This window comes from Chamaea fasciata, unplaced genomic scaffold (assembly GCF_029207755.1).
Source record: "Chamaea fasciata isolate MVZ Bird 193981 ecotype frontalis unplaced genomic scaffold, bChaFas1.0.hap1 SCAF_5, whole genome shotgun sequence".
Classification (NCBI taxonomy): Eukaryota; Metazoa; Chordata; class Aves; order Passeriformes; family Sylviidae; genus Chamaea; species Chamaea fasciata.
Window position 1 is genome coordinate 601894 of NW_027094090.1, and position 17808 is coordinate 619701.

The 17808-nt window shown below is 65.4% G+C and overlaps 1 protein-coding gene across 1 annotated transcript in view; it reads right to left on the minus strand.

Annotated features, from left to right (window-relative positions):
* Positions 1 to 2105: 2105 nt before the first annotated feature.
* The window catches only part of SBF1 (SET binding factor 1), a 65106-nt gene continuing 49403 nt past the window's right edge, over positions 2106 to 17808 (minus strand). Inside the window, exons 17-38 of the mRNA XM_066184497.1 lie at positions 17588 to 17750; positions 17302 to 17497; positions 16502 to 16629; positions 15643 to 15818; positions 14227 to 14366; positions 13120 to 13327; positions 11339 to 11535; positions 10295 to 10432; positions 9008 to 9103; positions 8026 to 8103; positions 7018 to 7202; positions 6344 to 6520; positions 5894 to 5995; positions 5633 to 5818; positions 5213 to 5339; positions 5006 to 5136; positions 4280 to 4510; positions 3873 to 3983; positions 3441 to 3652; positions 3201 to 3288; positions 2868 to 2999; positions 2106 to 2750 (exon numbers count right to left, since the gene is read on the minus strand). Coding sequence (XP_066040594.1) covers positions 2652 to 2750; positions 2868 to 2999; positions 3201 to 3288; positions 3441 to 3652; positions 3873 to 3983; positions 4280 to 4510; positions 5006 to 5136; positions 5213 to 5339; positions 5633 to 5818; positions 5894 to 5995; positions 6344 to 6520; positions 7018 to 7202; positions 8026 to 8103; positions 9008 to 9103; positions 10295 to 10432; positions 11339 to 11535; positions 13120 to 13327; positions 14227 to 14366; positions 15643 to 15818; positions 16502 to 16629; positions 17302 to 17497; positions 17588 to 17750 — 3301 coding nt within the window. The 3' untranslated portion in view covers positions 2106 to 2651. The remainder of the gene's footprint in view (positions 2751 to 2867; positions 3000 to 3200; positions 3289 to 3440; positions 3653 to 3872; positions 3984 to 4279; positions 4511 to 5005; positions 5137 to 5212; positions 5340 to 5632; positions 5819 to 5893; positions 5996 to 6343; positions 6521 to 7017; positions 7203 to 8025; positions 8104 to 9007; positions 9104 to 10294; positions 10433 to 11338; positions 11536 to 13119; positions 13328 to 14226; positions 14367 to 15642; positions 15819 to 16501; positions 16630 to 17301; positions 17498 to 17587; positions 17751 to 17808) is intronic.

Genomic DNA, 17808 nt, shown 5'->3' on the forward strand with positions numbered 1-17808 from the left:
CTGTCTGTGACACAGGGACAGCGAGTGACCGGGCTGAGCCTCTCTGTGACACAGGGACAGCGAGTGGCCGGAGCTGAGCCTGTCTGTGACACAGGGACAGCGAGTGGCCGGGCTGAGCCTCTCTGTGACACAGGGACAGCGAGTGGCCGGAGCTGAGCCTGTCTGTGACACAGGGACAGTGTGTGGCCGGAGCTGAGCCTGTCTGTGACACAGGGACAGCGAGTGGCCGGAGCTGAGCCTGTCTGTGACACAGGGACAGCGAGTGGCCGGGCTGAGCCTGTCCTGTGACACAGGGACAGCGAGTGGCCGGAGCTGAGCCTGTCTGTGACACAGGGACAGCGAGTGGCCGGAGCTGAGCCTGTCTGTGACACAGGGACAGCGAGTGGCCGGAGCTGAGCCTCTCTGTGACACAGGGACAGCGAGTGACCGGGCTGAGCCTGTCTGTGACACAGGGACAGCGAGTGACAGGAGCTGAGCCTGTCTGTGACACAGGGACAGCGAGTGACAGGGCTGAGCCTGTCTGTGACACAGGGACAGCGAGTGACAGGGCTGAGCCTCTCTGTGACACAGGGACAGCGAGTGACAGGGCTGAGCCTGTCTGTGACACAGGGACAGCGAGTGGCCGGAGCTGAGCCTGTCTGTGACACAGGGACAGCGAGTGACAGGAGCTGAGCCTGTCTGTGACACAGGGACAGCGAGTGGCCGGAGCTGAGCCTCTCTGTGACACAGGGACAGCGAGTGACAGGAGCTGAGCCTCTCTGTGACACAGGGACAGCGAGTGGCCGGAGCTGAGCCTGTCTGTGACACAGGGACAGCGAGTGGCAGGGCTGAGCCTGTCCTGTTCTGTGTCCCAGGACTCTGCTGCGTTTCCCGGCGCTCATCGAGGCAAAAGGAGCATCTCTCATATTAATTTTTTTATTAAATTCCGTTAGTTTTCTCTTTATAGAATAACCTTTTCCTCTAGGCACAAATACAATACAAGGACTCTGCATGTTTGACACAATGTACAGAAACTTCAATAATCTACAACTGCTCGGGTAAGTTACAAAACCTCCGCGTTACACCTGCACAGCCAGGATGGAACAGAGCAACGGGGCGACTGTACAAAGAGCTCTGCACTGAAATAAAACGCTGGACTTTAAAAACGACACGGGTGGAGGGGCCGGCGGAGCTGGGGGGGTCAGTCCTGGGGGTGCTGGGGGGTCCCGGGTGACGCCGCAGTGACCCCACGGTGCCCTCTGGGGACCCCCCAGGTGACACAGTGCGGGGGCGGGGGGGCTGCAGGAGGCGATTCTGTACCGAGAGCCCCCCCAGCACTGAGGGGGGGCAGCAGCGGGGGGACAGCGGGGTGGGGACAGGGACAGGAGCTGCTCCCCTGCGCCCCCCGGGCTGGGCACAGGCAGAGCACAAAGGGGGCACCCGGGGGGTTTGGGGGGGGGTTGGGAGGGAGGGGAGCCCTGAGGGGTGTGACCTGTGCAAAGGGGACCCTGCAGAGAGCGGGTGGCACCTGCAGGGCCGCTGTCCCAGTCCTGTCCCAGCCCCGCGTCGCTGCAGCCGGAGGGGACCCTCATCCCGGGGCTGGTCTGGTCCCCACTCCCCGGGAGGCTGCAGCGTTTGGCCCCTCCCGCAGGGAATGTGCCCTCCCCGGGACAGCCAGCGCGGAGGTGGAGACTGTCCCAGCCAGGACAGGGACCGCGGGCCACAGCCTGAGGAGCCTCCTGCCCGCTGGGAGCAGTGGCCACGGCCACATCCCGCGGGGACACGGAGCCAGCGCCTGCAGCCCGCCAGCACTCCCAGCGTTCCCGTTCCTGCCCAGCTGCTCCAGGGTGGGACACGAGACGGGATGGTCCCGGTGCTCTGCGCTGTCCGCTCCCTCTGCCATCCCCTGAGCGGCAGGGCTCTGTCCCCTGTGCCATCCCCTGAGCGGCAGGGCTCTGTCCCCTGTGCCATCCCCTGAGCGGCAGGGCTCTGTCCCCTGTGCCACCCCAGGAGCGGCAGGGCTCTGTCCCCTCTGCCACCCCCTGAGCGGCAGGGCTCTGTCCCCAGTGCCACCCCCCGAGCGGCAGGGCTCTGTCCCCAGTGCCACCCCCCGAGCGGCAGGGCTCTGTCCCCTGTGCCACCCCCTGAGCGGCAGGGCTCTGTCCCCTGTGCCACCCCCCGAGCGGCAGGGCTCTGTCCCCTGTGCCACCCCCTGAGCGGCAGGGCCCGGCTCCGGCGGGGCGGGAGCAGAGCCCAGGACTCGCTGCCGGGCCGGGAGGGGCAGGGCAGGTTCCGGGGGGGCTCTGGCAGACATGCGAGGAGGACAAGGACAAGGGGACAGCTGTGCCTCTGCCAGCAGTGTGGGGTGGGGGTGTGCGGCAGGACCCCCCGCCCAGGGAGCCGGAGCGGGGAGGGGACACGCGGAGGACACGGGGACACGACACGGCTCAGACGGGGCTCGGGGGCGGCACGGGGCCCCCGCCCGCTTCAACGCGAGGAATCCCTCCCTGTGCCGCCCCACCCCGGGGCACGCCCGTCCTGCCCGGCGGCCGGGAGGAAGAGCCGCTCCTCCTCTGCCTCAGCGCCGGGCTCGGCCCGCAGCCCGGCGCTGCCTCTGCTCCCGCGGCGAGCCCGGCAGCCGTGCCTGGAATTGCGGCTCCGCCGAGCCGGGCTCACGCGTCCGACAGGCAGCTCTGGATGCGGTCGATCCATTGCTGCGCCAGCTGCACGTCCTGGGCGCAGAAATTGTAAACTCGTTTCGTCGTCTTCAGCTGCGGGCAGAGAGAAGGCGCGGCTGAGGGCGGCGCCCCCGGGGCAGCGCTCCAGAGCCGGGCCGGAGCGGTCAGAGCGAGCGGAGCTGCCCAGCGCCGGCCCCGGGGGACACTCACGTCGAAGAAAGCTTTCTCGTCCACCGTCTTGGGGGCCCCCATGGTGGGCGTCCCCGGCGTGATGGACTCCACCTCGGCCAGGTCGATGACCCCCTTGCACTCCGTGTCCATCCGGCTGTCGTAGTAGCGCAGCTGCGGGACAGGAGCGCTCAGCGCAGGGATGGGATGGGATGGGATGGGATGGGATGGGATGGGATGGGATGGGATGGGATGGGATGGGATGGGATGGGATGGGATGGGATGGGATGGGATGGGATGGGATGGGATGGGATGGGATGGGATGGGATGGGATGGGATGGACGGCCAGGACCGACCGCGGGGCCCAGCCCGTACCTGATGTTTGGTTTTATCCAGCACAAACCACCGAGACTTCCAGGGTTTCATGAAGGCGCCTTTCTTGTACAGAGACCCCTCGTAGGATCTGCGGGGCAGGAAGTGGCCGGGAACAGCGGGGTCAGGGATGGGAACCCAGCGGGATCCAGGTGCTGCCCCCGCGGGGGGGATCCACCTCCTGCTGCCGGCATTCCCGGCCCATTCCCAGCCCATTCCCGGCCCATTCCCGGCCCCGCCTGCCTGTTCTCGCTCTCCGACATCTGGAACTGGCTGTAGAGGGTGGAGGTGCTGCGGCGGCCGCCCGGCTTCCCGCTGGATGGGGTGGAGGTGCTGCTGGTGTCGCTGTCCAGGCTGAGGTTGAGCGTGGAGCCCACCCCGCTCTCCTGCAGGTACACGCCCAGCGAGCGGCGGTGGTGGGACAGCCCCGACGACATCAGCAGGGAGCTGGGGGTCTGCGGGACACGGGCGGCCTGAGGGGGCTGGGGGAGAGCACCGGCACCGGCCGGAGCCAGCGCCACAGCCGCCCTCAGAGCCAGCATCAGAGCCAGCCCCAGCCCGCCGCACTGCGTCACGCCGCTGTCACAGTCCCGTCGCAGCCCCTGCCACGGCCATGTCCGCACCCCGACACACAGCCACAGCCCCTGCCACACACCGTCACACCCTGTCACCTACCCTGCTGCCCTCCTGCCGCCCCTCCGTGCGTTGGGACGCTTTCACCTTGTCCCACGTGTCCTTCCAGCGCTCGGGGACCTGCCCCAGCTCCATCTCCAGGTTGTGCAGCTCCTGTGGGGGGAATTCTGCCATCAGCCCTGGAGGGGACAAAACCCGTGGGGCCACTGTCCCTGTCCTATCCCAGGGCCACTGTCCCTACCTCGGGGCTGCTGTCCCTGTCCTGGGGCTGCTGTCTCTGTCCCAGGCTGGCTGTCCCTGTCCTGCGGTTGCTGACCCTGTCCCGAGGCCGCTGTCCCTATCCCAGCGCCGCTGTCCCTGTCCCAGGGCCGCTGTCCCTGTCCCTGTCCCGCTGTCCGTGTCCCGCGGCCGTGCCGGGGGCCACCCCCGGTGTCACCAGCGATGGCGACCTCGAGCAGTTTGGAGATGGCGTCGGGCTCCACGCGGCCGCGGTTGTCGTAGCAGGGCCAGATGATCCTGCGCTTGCTCTGCGGGGCCGCCGTGTCCTGCCGATCCGCCTCCTCCGGCTCCGCCTGCCCCTGCGCCAGCTCCCAGTCGTAGGAAGGGCCCTCGGACAGCGTCTCCTCCGTGTAATAATCCCACACCTTCAGGTTGGAGATGTTGCTGTACGGCCTCAGCACCTGTTGGAGGGGCAGGGGTGGCTCAGGAAGGGCAGCAGGGCCGGGCTGGGCACTCCCAGCCAGAGCAAGGGGACAGCGGGTCCACGTGGAGCGCTGGGAATGCCCAGCCTGGAGAGGGAAAGGCTCCAGGGAAACCTCAGGGGCTCCAGGAGAGCTGCAGAGGGGCTGGGGACAAGGGACAGAGGGACAGGACACAGGGAACGGCTTCCCACTGCCACAGGGCAGGGCTGCGTGGGACATTGGGACATTGGGAATTGCTGCCCGGGCTGGAATTGCCAGAGCAGCTGTGGCTGCCCCTGGATCCCTGGAATGGCCAAGGCCAGGCTGGACACTGGGGCTGGAGCAGCCGGGGACAGCGGGAGGTGTCCCTGCCATGGCAGGGGTGGCCCTGGGGGGCTCTGGGGTCCCTTCCCAGTGGACAAATCCCAGCTCCAGCTGCTCCTGCAGGAGGATCCCAGGTGCTCCCAGCCCCCTCCAGGTGCCCCCAGCTCTCACCTCCCCGTCCTCAGGTGCGTACAGGTAGTTGAAGAAGACGGGAGCTTTCTTGTTGAGGCGGTCGATGTAATCCCAGATGGATTTGGAGACCTGCTGGCCCTTCCGCTCGCCCTTCTCCTCGTACAGGAGCCCTGGGGGACAGAGGGGACACGGGGTGTGACAGGGCCAGGGGCAGGTGTCCCCCCCGGGCCCGCACGCCGCCCTCACCCAGCTCGATGCGCTCGTAGTCCGAATCCAGCAGGAATGTCCGGAAGCGGTTGGAAATGTAGTGGTAGCTGAGGAACTTCAGGTAGTACTGGCTGAACTCGAACTCCATGGGGAACTGCAGGTGGATCTGTGGGAGCAGCGACGGGAGAGCCCCGGGATGGCCGGGATCCGGGGACACGGGCTGGCCCGGGCCCACCCCCGGGCACTCCCCGGGCTCGGGGGTCCTGCTGCAGCCTCGGGGGCCCCTCTGGGCACTTGGGGGTCCCACTGGGCGCTCAGGGGTCCCACCGGACACTTGGGGGTGGACACAGTGGGCACTGAGGGGTCCTCCTGGGTGCTGGGGTTCTCACTGGACACTCATGGACTTGGGGGGTCTTGGGGGGCACCGGGGGCTCCCCTGGCGCAGGTGGCGGGGCTCACCTGGTGCACACAGTCCAGGAACTGCAGGAAGATGGGGGCGAAGCCGCTGCTCTGCCCGGCCAGGGTCTGTGCGCCGCGGTGGCTGAAGCGGTGGCCGAAGGACAGCCACTCCTTCTCCACCAGCAGCCGGAAGCCCTCCAGGGTCCGGTAGTAGGGGTCGGACAGCAGCTGCACCAGGGACACCACCTGCGGGGACAGGGGGACTGCAGGGGCTGCGGGGACACGGCCACGGGGCCGCCCCGGCCGGCGCCGGGCGCTCACCTGGGTGGTGATGTCCCAGCCGTCCTCCAGACTGACCAGCACGGAGGAGCCCGTGTCCAGCAGCTCCACCACCAGCACCGAGATCTGCAGGATCTTGTGGATCTGCCGAGGGCAGGGCGGGCAGTGAGGAGGGCACGGGGGATTCCTGGGCTGGCTGCGGGGGCAGTGTCCCCTGCTCCGGAGTGAGGCCACGCTCGGGGGTCAGGGGCCACCACCCCGCGCTAGGACACGGCAGCAGGGACAGGGGACAGGGCCTCTCTCCCCCTCCGGAGTGGGTCCAGCAGTCCCCCTGGGCGCTGGCCTGTCCCAGCCCCTCCAGAGCCAACACTGCCCCGCGTTCCCGGCCAGCAGCCCCGTCCGGCACCACAGAGCTGAGCTCTGCACTGTCCCACCCTTGTCCCTCACCGCCCTGGGTGTCCCCAGGGTGTCCCAATGGAGCCAGGTGCTGACCTGGGACAGCCACTCTGACTCCTCCAGGGAGCGCAGGTAGGCCACGCTGGGGTCGCTGGAGGGGCAGCCGGGCACGCAGGCCTTCATCAGCTTCTTGAAGCTGGCCTTGACCTGGCGCACGTCGAACACCTCGATGGGCACCACCTCCCAGTGCTGCAGAGGGTCTGGCTTCACGCCCTGCGGGGGGACAGACGGCCTGGGCTGGCCTGGGCTGGCCTGGGCTGGCCTGGGCTGGCCTGAGCCACTGCCACCCTCGGCATCAGGGAATTCTTTGCGTTGGAAAAGCCCTCGGAGAGCGTGGAGTCCAACCACAGCCAGCACTGCCATGTCCCCACGTGCCACATCCACGTGGATTTTAAATCCCTGCAGGGACTGGCACTCCAAACCTCCCTGGGCAGCTCCTGAGCACCCTTTCCATGAGGAAATTCCTGCTGCTGGCCACCCTGAGCCTCCCCGAGGCCGTTCCCTCTGCTCCTGTCCCTGTCCCCTGACAGCACAGCCCGACCCCCCGGCTGTCCCCTCCTGGCAGGGACTTGTGCAGAGCCACCAGGTCCCCCCCGAGCCTCCTTTTCTCCAGGCTCAGCCCCTTGCCCAGCTCCCTCAGCCCCTCCTGGGGCTCCAGACCCTTCCCAGCCGTGTCCCTCCCCCGAGGTGGCCGTGCGGGCGCGTGTCACCTTCAGCTGGGACTTGTCCCCGATGATGTAGAGCGAGGCGCGGTGCTGGCGCAGGAAGGAGGGCTCGGCGGGGGTCCCGTTGTGCTGTGTCCCCAGCAGGTCCTTCCCGGCCAGGCGGGACCCGATCTCCACGTTCAGGGCGTAGCTGCTCATGCGGCCGCTGGCCCGGATGCTGCCCCACTTCCCTGCGGGGTGGGGCCGGGTCAGGGCGGGCTCGGGGCTGAGCTGTCCCCACGTCCCCAGCCGGGGGGGCTGAGCTGTCCCCACGTCCCCAGCCGGGGGGCACATGCCAGGGAGGTGCTGGGCACCAGGTTTGCTTTGGCTCCTTCTCCCTCTGGGTGCTGCTGCAGGAATTCCTGTCTGCCGGATTCGGACCCCGGCGGCTCTGTGGCTCCTCACTGGCATTGACACTGTCACTGTCACTGTCACAGCCCACTCCAGCGCCACCAGGACCTGCCACCTGCAGCACGGCCCTGCCACCTGTGTCACAGCCCTGTCACCTGCAGCACGGCCCTGCCACCTGTGTCACGGCCCTGCCACCTGTGTCACAGCCCTGTCACCTGCAGCACGGCCCTGTCACCTGCAGCACGGCCCTGCCACCTGTGTCACAGCCCTGTCACCTGCAGCACGGCCCTGCCACCTGTGTCACGGCCCTGCCACCTGTGTCACAGCCCTGTCACCTGCAGCACGGCCCTGTCACCTGCAGCACGGCCCTGCCACCTGTGTCACAGCCCTGTCACCTGCAGCACGGCCCTGCCACCTGTGTCACAGCCCTGTCACCTGCAGCACGGCCCTGCCAGCAGCCACAGCCCCGCCGCGGCACCGCAGAGGCCGAGGAGCCCAAAGCAAACCTGGCGAGGCTGCCCGGTACTTACCGTGCCCGTGGAGCAGCAGGGGGCCCGGGGGGTTACTGGGGTTACTGGGGTTACTGGGCATTAGTGGTGAGGGGCACGGAGGCAGTGAGTGGGTGAGTGTGGGGTCAGTGGTCAGTGTCACAGGCGGCCGTACCTCGGGGCGTCTCGCGGCCCTTCGGCGACGCGCACTTGGGGCTGGACAGGGTGATGACCCTGGCTCTGTGACCCAGCCCTGGGGGCACAGGAGGGAAGCGACCTCAGCGAGGGACATGGAGCCACGGACACGGGACGGGATGGGACGGGACGGGATGGGATGGGATGGGATGGGATGGGATGGAGGCAATGGCGCCGGGGCTGCGGCCGGGCCCTCCCGCCCTCCCTGCGGCTCAGGGGAGCATCCGCTCTTCCCAGGGATCATCACCTGCTCTTCCCAGGGGTCACCTGCTCTTCCCAGGAGATCTCCACCTGCTCTTCCCAGGGTTTCACCACCTGCTCTTCCCAGGGGTCACCTGTTCTCCTTGGGAATCTTCACCTGCTCTTCCCAGGAAATGATCACCTGCTCTTCCCAGGGGATCACCACCTGCTCTTCCCAAGGAATCACCACCTGCCCTTCCCAGGGGATCATCACCTGCTCTTCCCAGGGGTCACCTGCTCTTCCCAAGGAATCATCCCCTGCTCTTCCCAGGGTTTCATCACCTGTTCTTCCCAGGGAATCATCACCTGTTCTTCCCAGGGGATCACCATCTGCTCTCCCCAGGGATCACCTGCTCCTCCCAAAGGATTACCACCTGCTTTTCCCAGGGGATCATCACCTGCTCTTCCCAGGGATCACCTGTTCTCCTTGGGAATCATCCCCTGCTCTTCCCAGGAATCATCCCCTGCTCTTCCCAGGGTTTCATCACCTGTTCTTCCCAGGGAATCATCATCACCTGTTCTTCCCAGGGGTCACCTGTTCTCCTTGGGAATCTTCACCTGCTCTTCCCAGGGAATCATGCCTTGCTCTTCCCAGGAAATGATCCCCTGCTCTTCCCAGGGGATCACCTGCTCCCCCCAGAGAAGCATCTACTCTACAAGAGCTGCTCAGGGCTGGGGGTCTCAGCGAGGCCCCCCAGGCAGTGCCCCCAGCCCGTCCTCACCTCCGCGGCTCAAAGTCCCAGGCCCTTCGTCCTTCCCTCCCATCACCTGCTTCATGAGCGATCCCAGCTTAGGCTGCTGCCTCTTGTCGGAGAAATCTGCAGCACCAAGAGAAGGTCAGGCTCCCGAGGCCCTGCTGGGGCTCCCCAGGCCCCGCTGGAGCCGGGGCAGGGGCCAGGAGGAAGCAGCAGCAAGCAGAACCCCGGAGAAGCGGAGCCAGCGCAGGAAGCACCGTCCAGATGGAGCCACAGAAAACCAGGGGCAGCCCTGGAGGAGGGGGCTCGGCCCCCAGCCCACGCTGGGGTCACCCGTGCCACCCTGAGCCCCCTGCTCTGGTCCCCACACAGCGGGGAAAGGCCTCGGAGGGGCTGTGGGGAAGTTCTCTCCCTTCGGGATCAGGGAGCCCACCCCCGGGCTCCCCAGAGCCCCCAGCCCCTGATGTGTCCACAGTGATGGTGGGTGGGATGATGGGACGGCGTGGGTGGCACCAGGACAGGACAGATGGCACTGGGACAACACGGATGGCACCGGAGTGTGGCAGGGCGTGATGGAGCTCTGCCCTGCAGGCAAGGGCCAGCTGGGATGGGCCAGCTGGGATGGGCCAGCTGGGCACAGACTTACCGGGGGTCCCCAGACTGACCCCGGCACTGCGCATGGGGGACAGGCAGTGCTGAGATCCTGGTGGGAAGAGTCTGTCCCCACCGCAGAGTGCCCAGACCCCAGCACAGGCTTTGGCTCTCAGGGCTCCCAGTGCTCCAGGGACACTGGGAGTCCCAAAACCCCCAGGGCTCCCAGTGCTCCAGGGACACTGGGATTCCCAAAACCCCCAGGGCTCCAGGGACACTGGGAGTCCCAAAACCCCCAGGGCTCCCAGTGCTCCAGGGACACTGGGAGTCCCAAAACCCCCAGTGCTCCAGGGACACTGGGATTCCCAAAATCCCCAGGGCTCCCAGTGCTCCAGGGACACTGGGATTCCCAAAACCCCCAGGGCTCCAGGGACACTGAGATTCCCAAAACCCCCAGTGCTCCAGGGACACCGGGAGTCCCAAAACCCCCAGTGCTCCAGGGACACCGGGATTCCCAAAACCCCCATGGCTCCCAGTGCTCCCAGCTCCAGGGCCACCAGATCTCCCCAAATCCATCCTGACCCACAGCCAGGGAGACCCAGCTGGAGCTGGGAGCTCTGGAGAGGCTGTGCTGCCTCCTGGGACGTGGGACCCCGAGAGCAGCTCCCTTGGGATGCAGAGCAGGACCCAGGGCTGGCAGGAGCCCACCTGTGCCCCCCTCACCTGCGCTGCTCATGTGGGCCGAGGTGAAGCCGCTGAGGGTGTTGCGCCCGCCGGCGTCCGAGTAGTGGGGCATGGAATTGATGACAGCCTGCAGGTACTTCTCCTGCTCCAGGCTCGTGGAGTCTGCCTGCGAGGGGCCTGCAGGGGACACCCCAAATGTCAGCTGGATAGCCGCGGACTGTCACCACCCGGAACCAGGAGACCTCTGAGGGTAACCACCCAGAGCTGGAGACCCCAGAGTGTCACTGCCGGATCCTGGAGACCCCCAGGTATCACTGCCCAGAGCCAGGGAGACCCCTGAGTGTCAGCACTCCAGACCCAGGGGACACACCAGTGTCACCACCCAGAGTCACAGACCCCCGAGTGTCACTGCTGGGAGCCGGAGTCCCCCAGGTGTCACTGTCAAGAGCCAGGGGACCCCTGAGTGTCACTTCCAGGAGCCAGGGGACCCGTGAATGTCATTTCCCAGAGCCAGGGGATCCCCGAGTGTCACAGTCTGGAGCCAGGGGACCCCGAGCGTCACTGCCTGGAGCCAGAGGACCTCTGAGTGTCACTGCTGGGAGCCAGGGGACCCCCGAGTGTCACAGTCCGGAGTCAGGGGACCCCGAGCATCACTGCCTGGAGCCAGAGGACCTCTGAGTGTCACTGCTGGGAGCCAGGGGACCCCCGAGTGTCACAGTCCGGAGCCAGAGTCCCCCAGGTGTCACCGCCTGGAGCCAGGGGACCCCGAGTGTCACTGCCTGGAGCCAAGGGACCCTGAGTGTCACTGCTGAGAGCTGGAGTCCCCCAAGCGTCACTGTCAAGAGCCAGGGGACCCCTGAGTGTCACTGCTGGGAGCCAGGGAACCCCCAAGTGTCACTTCCCAGGGTCAGGGAACCCGATTGTCACTGCCAGGAGCCAGGGGACCCCTGAGTGTCACTTCCCAGAGCCGGAGTCCCCCAGGTGTCACCGCCGGGAGCCAGGGGACCCCCAGGTGTCACGGCCCGGATCCAGGGGCGATCCCACAGCCCCAGCTCCGTGCTCCAGCCGGGGCAGGAGGCTCACCTGGCGTGGGGGCGTTCTGGGACTTGAAGAGGCCGACGACGCCCTTGCCGTGGAGGCCCCCGGAGCGCAGCAGCACGGCCTTGGTGCGGGAGTTCCTCCAGCACACCACCGGGAAGCGGCTCTGCCGGTAGCAGCGCGAGATGCGCTGGATGGTGTTGTCCTGGATGCTCTGCGGCACGATCAGCAGCCCGGGGTAGCTGCGGGCACAGAGCCCCGGGCTTCGTTAGGGCTTTAATTAATGCTGAGCGGCGCGCGCTAATTCACCTCCTCCGAACGCCTGGTAGATTGTTCCTCGGATCATTAAATCAAGATTCTGACTTGGGTAACACCAACCCTGACAAGGTGCACTGAACAAAGCCCCAGGGAGTTAAACTGGACACCTGGGAGATGGAATTTGCGGCCCCTCAAGGACATGATGGAGTGACCAGGATTTATGGTCATCCAAGGACACAATGGAGTGACCAGGACTCATGGCCGTTCAAGGACACGATGGAGTGACCAGGACTCATGGTCATCCAAGGAAACAGTGGAGTGACCAGGACTCATGGCCACATGTGATGGAGTGACCAGGACTCATGGTCACCCAAGGAAACAATGGAGTGACCAGGACTCATGGTCACCCAAGGACACAATGGAGTGACCAGGACTCATGGCCATCCAAGGACACGATGGAGTGACCAGGACTCATGGCCATCCAAGGACACGATGGAGTGACCAGGACTCATGGTCATCCAAGGACACGATGGAGTGACCAGGACTCATGGTCATCCAAGGACACGATGGAGTGACCAGGACTCATGGTCATCCAAGGGGACATTGGAGTAAATGAAGACAAAGGGAACACTAATAGACACATTCCGGCCTCAGTGCTGGAAACTCCCCACTGGGGGGTGGAAACGTGGGAAAAACATGATAAAAACACCGGAGAACTCAGACGAATCACGAGAAGTGAGAAACCAATTATCAACAGAGGGCAGAACAGCGATTAACGGAGAGGACTGGGCAACTCAGAGCCAACAAACATTGGCTAGAAACGTATCAATTACTGAGAATCGCAGAATGACAGCATCACGAGCTTGGAAGAGACCTCCAAGACCGCCGAGCCCAACCCAAAGAGAAAGCTGCGGGGCGCTGCGGGCTGGGACTCGGCCGGCCAAGGACAAAGGGATGCCGGACCTGCCGGAACCACTGGAGGGTTCTGTTCATCCCGGTGGTTCCGGGTATCCCGGTGACACCGAGATCCACAGGGATCTGCTGGGATCCACAGGGATTCAGTTGGAAAAGGACAAAGGGATGCTGGACCTGCCGGAACCGCTGGAGGGTTCTGTTCATCCCGGTGGTTCCGGGTGTCCTGGTGACACCGGGATCGCTGGGACCTGCTGGCACACACGGGGATTCATTTGGCCAAGGACAAAGGGATGCTGTACTTGCCAGCACTGCTACAGAGTTTTATTGATCCTGGTGGTTCTGGGTGTCCTGGTGACACCGGGATGTGCAGGGACCCCCAGGGGTCCACAGGGATCTGCAGGGATCTGCAGGGATCCACAGGGATCCACACAGACCCGCAGGGACCCATGGGGACCCGCGGGCATCCACGGGGACCCACAGGGACACACAGGGATCCACGGGGACCCACAGAGACCCACAAGGACCTGCGGGGACCTGCAGCGACCCCCAGGGATCCACAGGGACACACAGGGACCCGCAGGGACACACAGGGACACACAGGGACCCCCAGGGACCCCAGGGACCCCCAGGGCTCGGTGCCCAGGCCAGCTCACCTGCGGCAGATGGCGTACATGCGGTTGACGGTGGAGATGCGGAAGGGCTCGTTCTTGGAGCGGGTCAGGCTGCTGCTCAGCGTGCCCAGCCCCAGCCGCTGGTAGTCCCGGCAGCAGGCGCGCTCCACCACGTGCGTCATGGTCATCTTCTCCGACGGCCTCATGGTGCTGCTGGGCGTCAGCGTGCTCCTGTCCAGCTCCTCGGACACTGCGGGGACACGGCGGGGACAAGGCGGGGTTGGGGACACCTCGGCGCACGCGCGCCGTGCCCCAGAGCAGCAGGATGGGATGGAGCAATGTCCGACCCCGCTGCTGTCACCATCCCCGGAGCCTCAGGGGTTTTCCAGCCAGCCCAGGCTGGGTTCTCCACCTGCCCCCACCAGCAGCCGAGGCTGGGGCAGCACCCAGGAGATGCTCCCATGTTGGGAAAGGTGAGACAGGGAAAGCCTGCAAATACGATTGCCTGACAAGAAATACTGAAAATACAAAACCTGTGAGCGAAATAGAAATGAAAGCCGGCTTTGAGATGTGATCATGGCAGGCAGGAAGACGGGGACTAGCCGGAGATGGGTTGAGGGAGAGAAAACAAAAGGACTCAAGGGAGTAGCCCTGCCAAGGTATCAGGGAGAGAGAGATAAGAAAGTAGCCTTTGGAGTTTAGAATACAGAATGATAAGGTAATACAGCAGATCTCATCGGCTGCTTGCAAAGTTTGTAGGTTTTGTATCTGGCGTCGGTTGGTCGCTGTAAAGTAGAATATTCAGTACAAAAGGAGATAGAATGGATTGCAAGGGGGTTCTCTGCCCTCTTTGCTTTTACCTCTTATCTCTCTCTCTTGCTCTTACCCCACCACGCTCAGCTCTCTTACCCTGCGCTCACCTCTCTATCTCCCTCTCTCACTCACCCTGGGGCTTCCCTTCAGCCGAGGCCGGTGGCTGAAGGCCCGACCCTTTTTACCCCACGACCCTTGCAATAAAACCGCGTGTTTCTGTGAGCGTCTCGGGTTTGCAGAATTCCCTCTCCCTGCCGTCCTCAGATGCTCCGACACTCCCACCCCGCTCCCAGTGCAGGGGCTTCTCCCAGGTGGCCTTCCCGGGGCGTTGCCCACCTGAGATCTCGTCCTCGTTGTCCTCGGCGAAGTGCTGGCTGCCCCGCTGCTCCCAGGCCGGCGGCGTGTACTTCTTGCGGGTCACGTACTGCCGGCCGATCGTCCTCTTGGCGTTCTTCACCAGGTTCTTGGACAGCGTCCTGGGGACACGGGGACAGCGCTGTCACGCAGGCAGGCACAGCCCTCGGCCCTCAGGGCGGTCACCGGCACACGGGAGGGGATGGACGTGTCACCTGCCAGCGCCTCGGCCCTGCTGGAGCCCCAGCTGCCATTCCCAAGGGCTTTGGGGTGCTGGGGAGGTGGGATGGGGCAGCCAGGAGGAGCAGTGTCCCCACCCTCTGGATCTGGGGGGACGTGGCCTGCTCTGCCATCGGAGCTGCCACAGGCACAGCTCCGGCTCATCCCAGGGGAGGAGGGCTGCAAACCACAGCAAGGGACAGGGATCCAGCACAGGGACCAGGGGATCCAGCACAGGGACCAGGGGACCCATGGCAGGGACCAGGGGATCCACCCCAGGGACCAGGGGACCCATGGCAGGGCCATTTCCAGCCAAGCCTGGGCTCAGGGCTGCAGCCAGTCCTGCAGGACAATGTCCGCAGGTCACCCAGCACTGCCGGACAATGTCCCCAAGTCACCCAGCATGATGGGAAAATGCTGCCCAGTCATTCAGCACTGAAGGACTGTGTCCCCACGTCACCCAATGCTGCAGGACAATGTCCCCAAGCCACCCAGCACTGCAGCACTGCATCCCTGTCACCCAGCACTGCATCCCTGAGACACGCCGTGCAGTAACAGTGTCCTCGAGTCACCCAGTGCGGGAATAGTGTCACCCAGCACTGCAGGACAATGTGCCTGAGTCACCCAGCACTGCAGCACTGTGTCCCCAAGTCACCCAGCACTGCAGCACTGCGTCCCTGAGCCACCCAGGCCACTGGAACCCCTCCTGGGGGACATTTCCTCAGGCAGGGGATGCCACTGCCACCAACTCCCACTCCCCAGCGTGACTGTGTGGGGCTGGGGACACTGCAGGACAGGGGACACCCGCAGCTCTTTGGTCCCCACAACGCCCTGACAGGAAGGGTGAGGTCGGGCTGTGCTGCCAGGGAACAGGGACAGGAGGAGAGGGAACGGCCTCGGGCCGGGCCAGGGGAGGTTTGGCTGGATACTGGGGAAATTCCCTCCTGGAAAGGAGAACGGGATCCCCCATCCCTGCAGGGATTTCAGAGCCGTGTGGATGTGGCACTTGGGGACAGGGTCAGTGTTGGGGATGGCCGGAGTCACTGTCCCACAGGGTTTTTCTAACCCTAAGGACTCTCTGCTCTCCAGCGATGCAAACCAGAGCAGGGACAGGAGGGGGTGTCCCAGAGGACGGAAGGAATCCCATCCGGGTGTGGCTGCCCCTCCTGGCACAGGTACCTGAGTGAGGGGTTCTTCTCCTTGGCCTTGGGCTGCATGGCCTGCTTGGGGGACTGGCCCACGGTGAAGGCGAAGGTGCCGCGCACGTGCTGCGGGTAGCGCAGCTTGTGCAGGTGCTTCCGGAAGATCTCGGCGCTGTCCGAGGCCACCTCCTCGTCAAAGGCGATCTTCAGCAGCTGGGGGGGCACGGCCAGGGGGGCACAGAGGGCTCAGCCCAGGGGACAGCTCTCCCCAGGGATCGGGGCAGAGCTTGGAGCCACCCCGGAGCACCACGGGCACGGCCTGGGCTGAGGGGCTGCCCTGTCTCTCCCTGAATTCCCGTTCCCTTCCCTCCGTCCCATTCCCTGCCCTCTGTCCCATTCCCTGCCCTCTGTCCCATTCCCTGCCCTCTGTCCATCCCCTTCCCTCTGTCCATCCCCTTCCCTCTGTCCCTTTCCTGTGTCCCATTCCTCCTGGGGTGTCCCCTCCTGCTCCTGGGTGTCCCAGTGCAGGGCAGGTTTTGGGGCAGGTTTGGGCAGGTTTTGGGGCAGGTTTTGGGGCAGGTTTGGGGGCAGGTTTGGGGGCAGGTTTGGGGCAGGTTTGGGGCAGGTTCGGGGCAGGTTTGGGGCAGGTTTTGGGGCAGGTTTGGGGGCAGGTTTGGGGGCAGGTTTGGGGGCAGGTTTGGGGGCAGGTTTGGGGCAGGTTTGAGGGCAGGTTTGGGGGCAGGTTTGGGGGCAGGTTTGGGGGCAGGTTTGGGGGCAGGTTTGGGGCAGGTTTGGGGGCAGGTTTGGGGGCAGGTTTGGGGGCAGGTTTGGGGGCAGGTTTGGGGGCAGGTTTGGGGGCAGGTTTGGGGGAGCTGTCTCCCAGCACGGGGTCCCACCTGGAATGTGCAGGAGCGCAGCTGCAGTCCCTCCTGGATGAACTGATCCGCCTGGGCCTGGACACTGATCTTCTTCTCTTTGGTCAGCGAGGCGATGGGGAAGGACCGGATCACCACCTGCTCCCCCACTGGACACGGGACAGGAACGGGTCAGATCCCTCCCTGCCCGGGCCTGGGCAGGGCCAGGCCATCCCAGGCCACCCTCGGACACGGGGCCATGGGACACAACAGCCAGAAACAAACAACGCCTGCTCCCCAGGGATCACCAAGCCTCCTCCCCAGGGATCCCTGACCAGCCTCCTGATCCCCAGGGATCACCAACCCTCCTCTCCAGGGATCCCTGACCAGCCCCCTGAACCCCAGGGATCACCAACTCTCCCCCCAGGGATCCCTGACCAGCCTCCTGAACCCCAGGGATCACCAACCCTCCTCCCCAGGGATCTCTGACCAGCCCCCTGCCCCCCAGGGATCACCAACCCTCCTCTCCAGGGATCCCTGACCAGACCCCTGAACTCCAGGAACCACTGACCAGCTCCCTGCTCCCCAGGGATCACCAACCCTCCTCCCCAGGGATCCCTGACCAGTTCCCTGATCCCCAGGGATCCCCAACCCTCCTCTCCAGGGATCCCTGACCAGCCTCCTGATCCCCAGGGATCCCCAACCCTCCTCCCCAGGGATCCCTGACCAGCCTCCTGAACCCCAGGGATCACCAACCCTCCACCCCAGGGATCCCTGACCATCCCCCTGCTCCCCAGGGATGCCCCCCGCCCCCCGCCGCCCCCCAGGCCGCAGCCCCTCACCCAGGGGGTCGGTGGGGGTCCCCTTGAAGATGATCCTGTAGGTGGTGAGGAACACGGCGCCCTCGGCGGGGAGCAGGGGGGGCCCCCCGACGCTGCCCCCGGCCGCCTCCTCGCGCCCGTCCGGCATCAGGTACACGCGCAGCCCCTCCATCACGCACTCCTCGCCCAGCAGCAGGGCGGGCCGCAGCAGCTTGGGCTGGGGGAGCAGCGGGGGGCTCAGGCCCGTGGTGGGGGGGGGTCTCACGGCCCCCAGGCTCTGCTCCCAGCCCGGCTGCGCCTTCCCTACCTTCTGGATGGGAGGGAGCCGCTTGCTCTCCCTGTGCACGGCATCCAGGGTCTCGATGTGCATCTGCACGATGTCTGTGGGACAGGCGGTGAGTCCTGCCCCGCCCGGATCCCACCTGTTCCTGCCTGAATCCCACCTGTTCCTGCCTGAATCCCACCTGTTCCTGCCTCAATTCCACCTGTTCCTGCCTGAATCCCACCTGTTCCTGCCTGAATCCCACC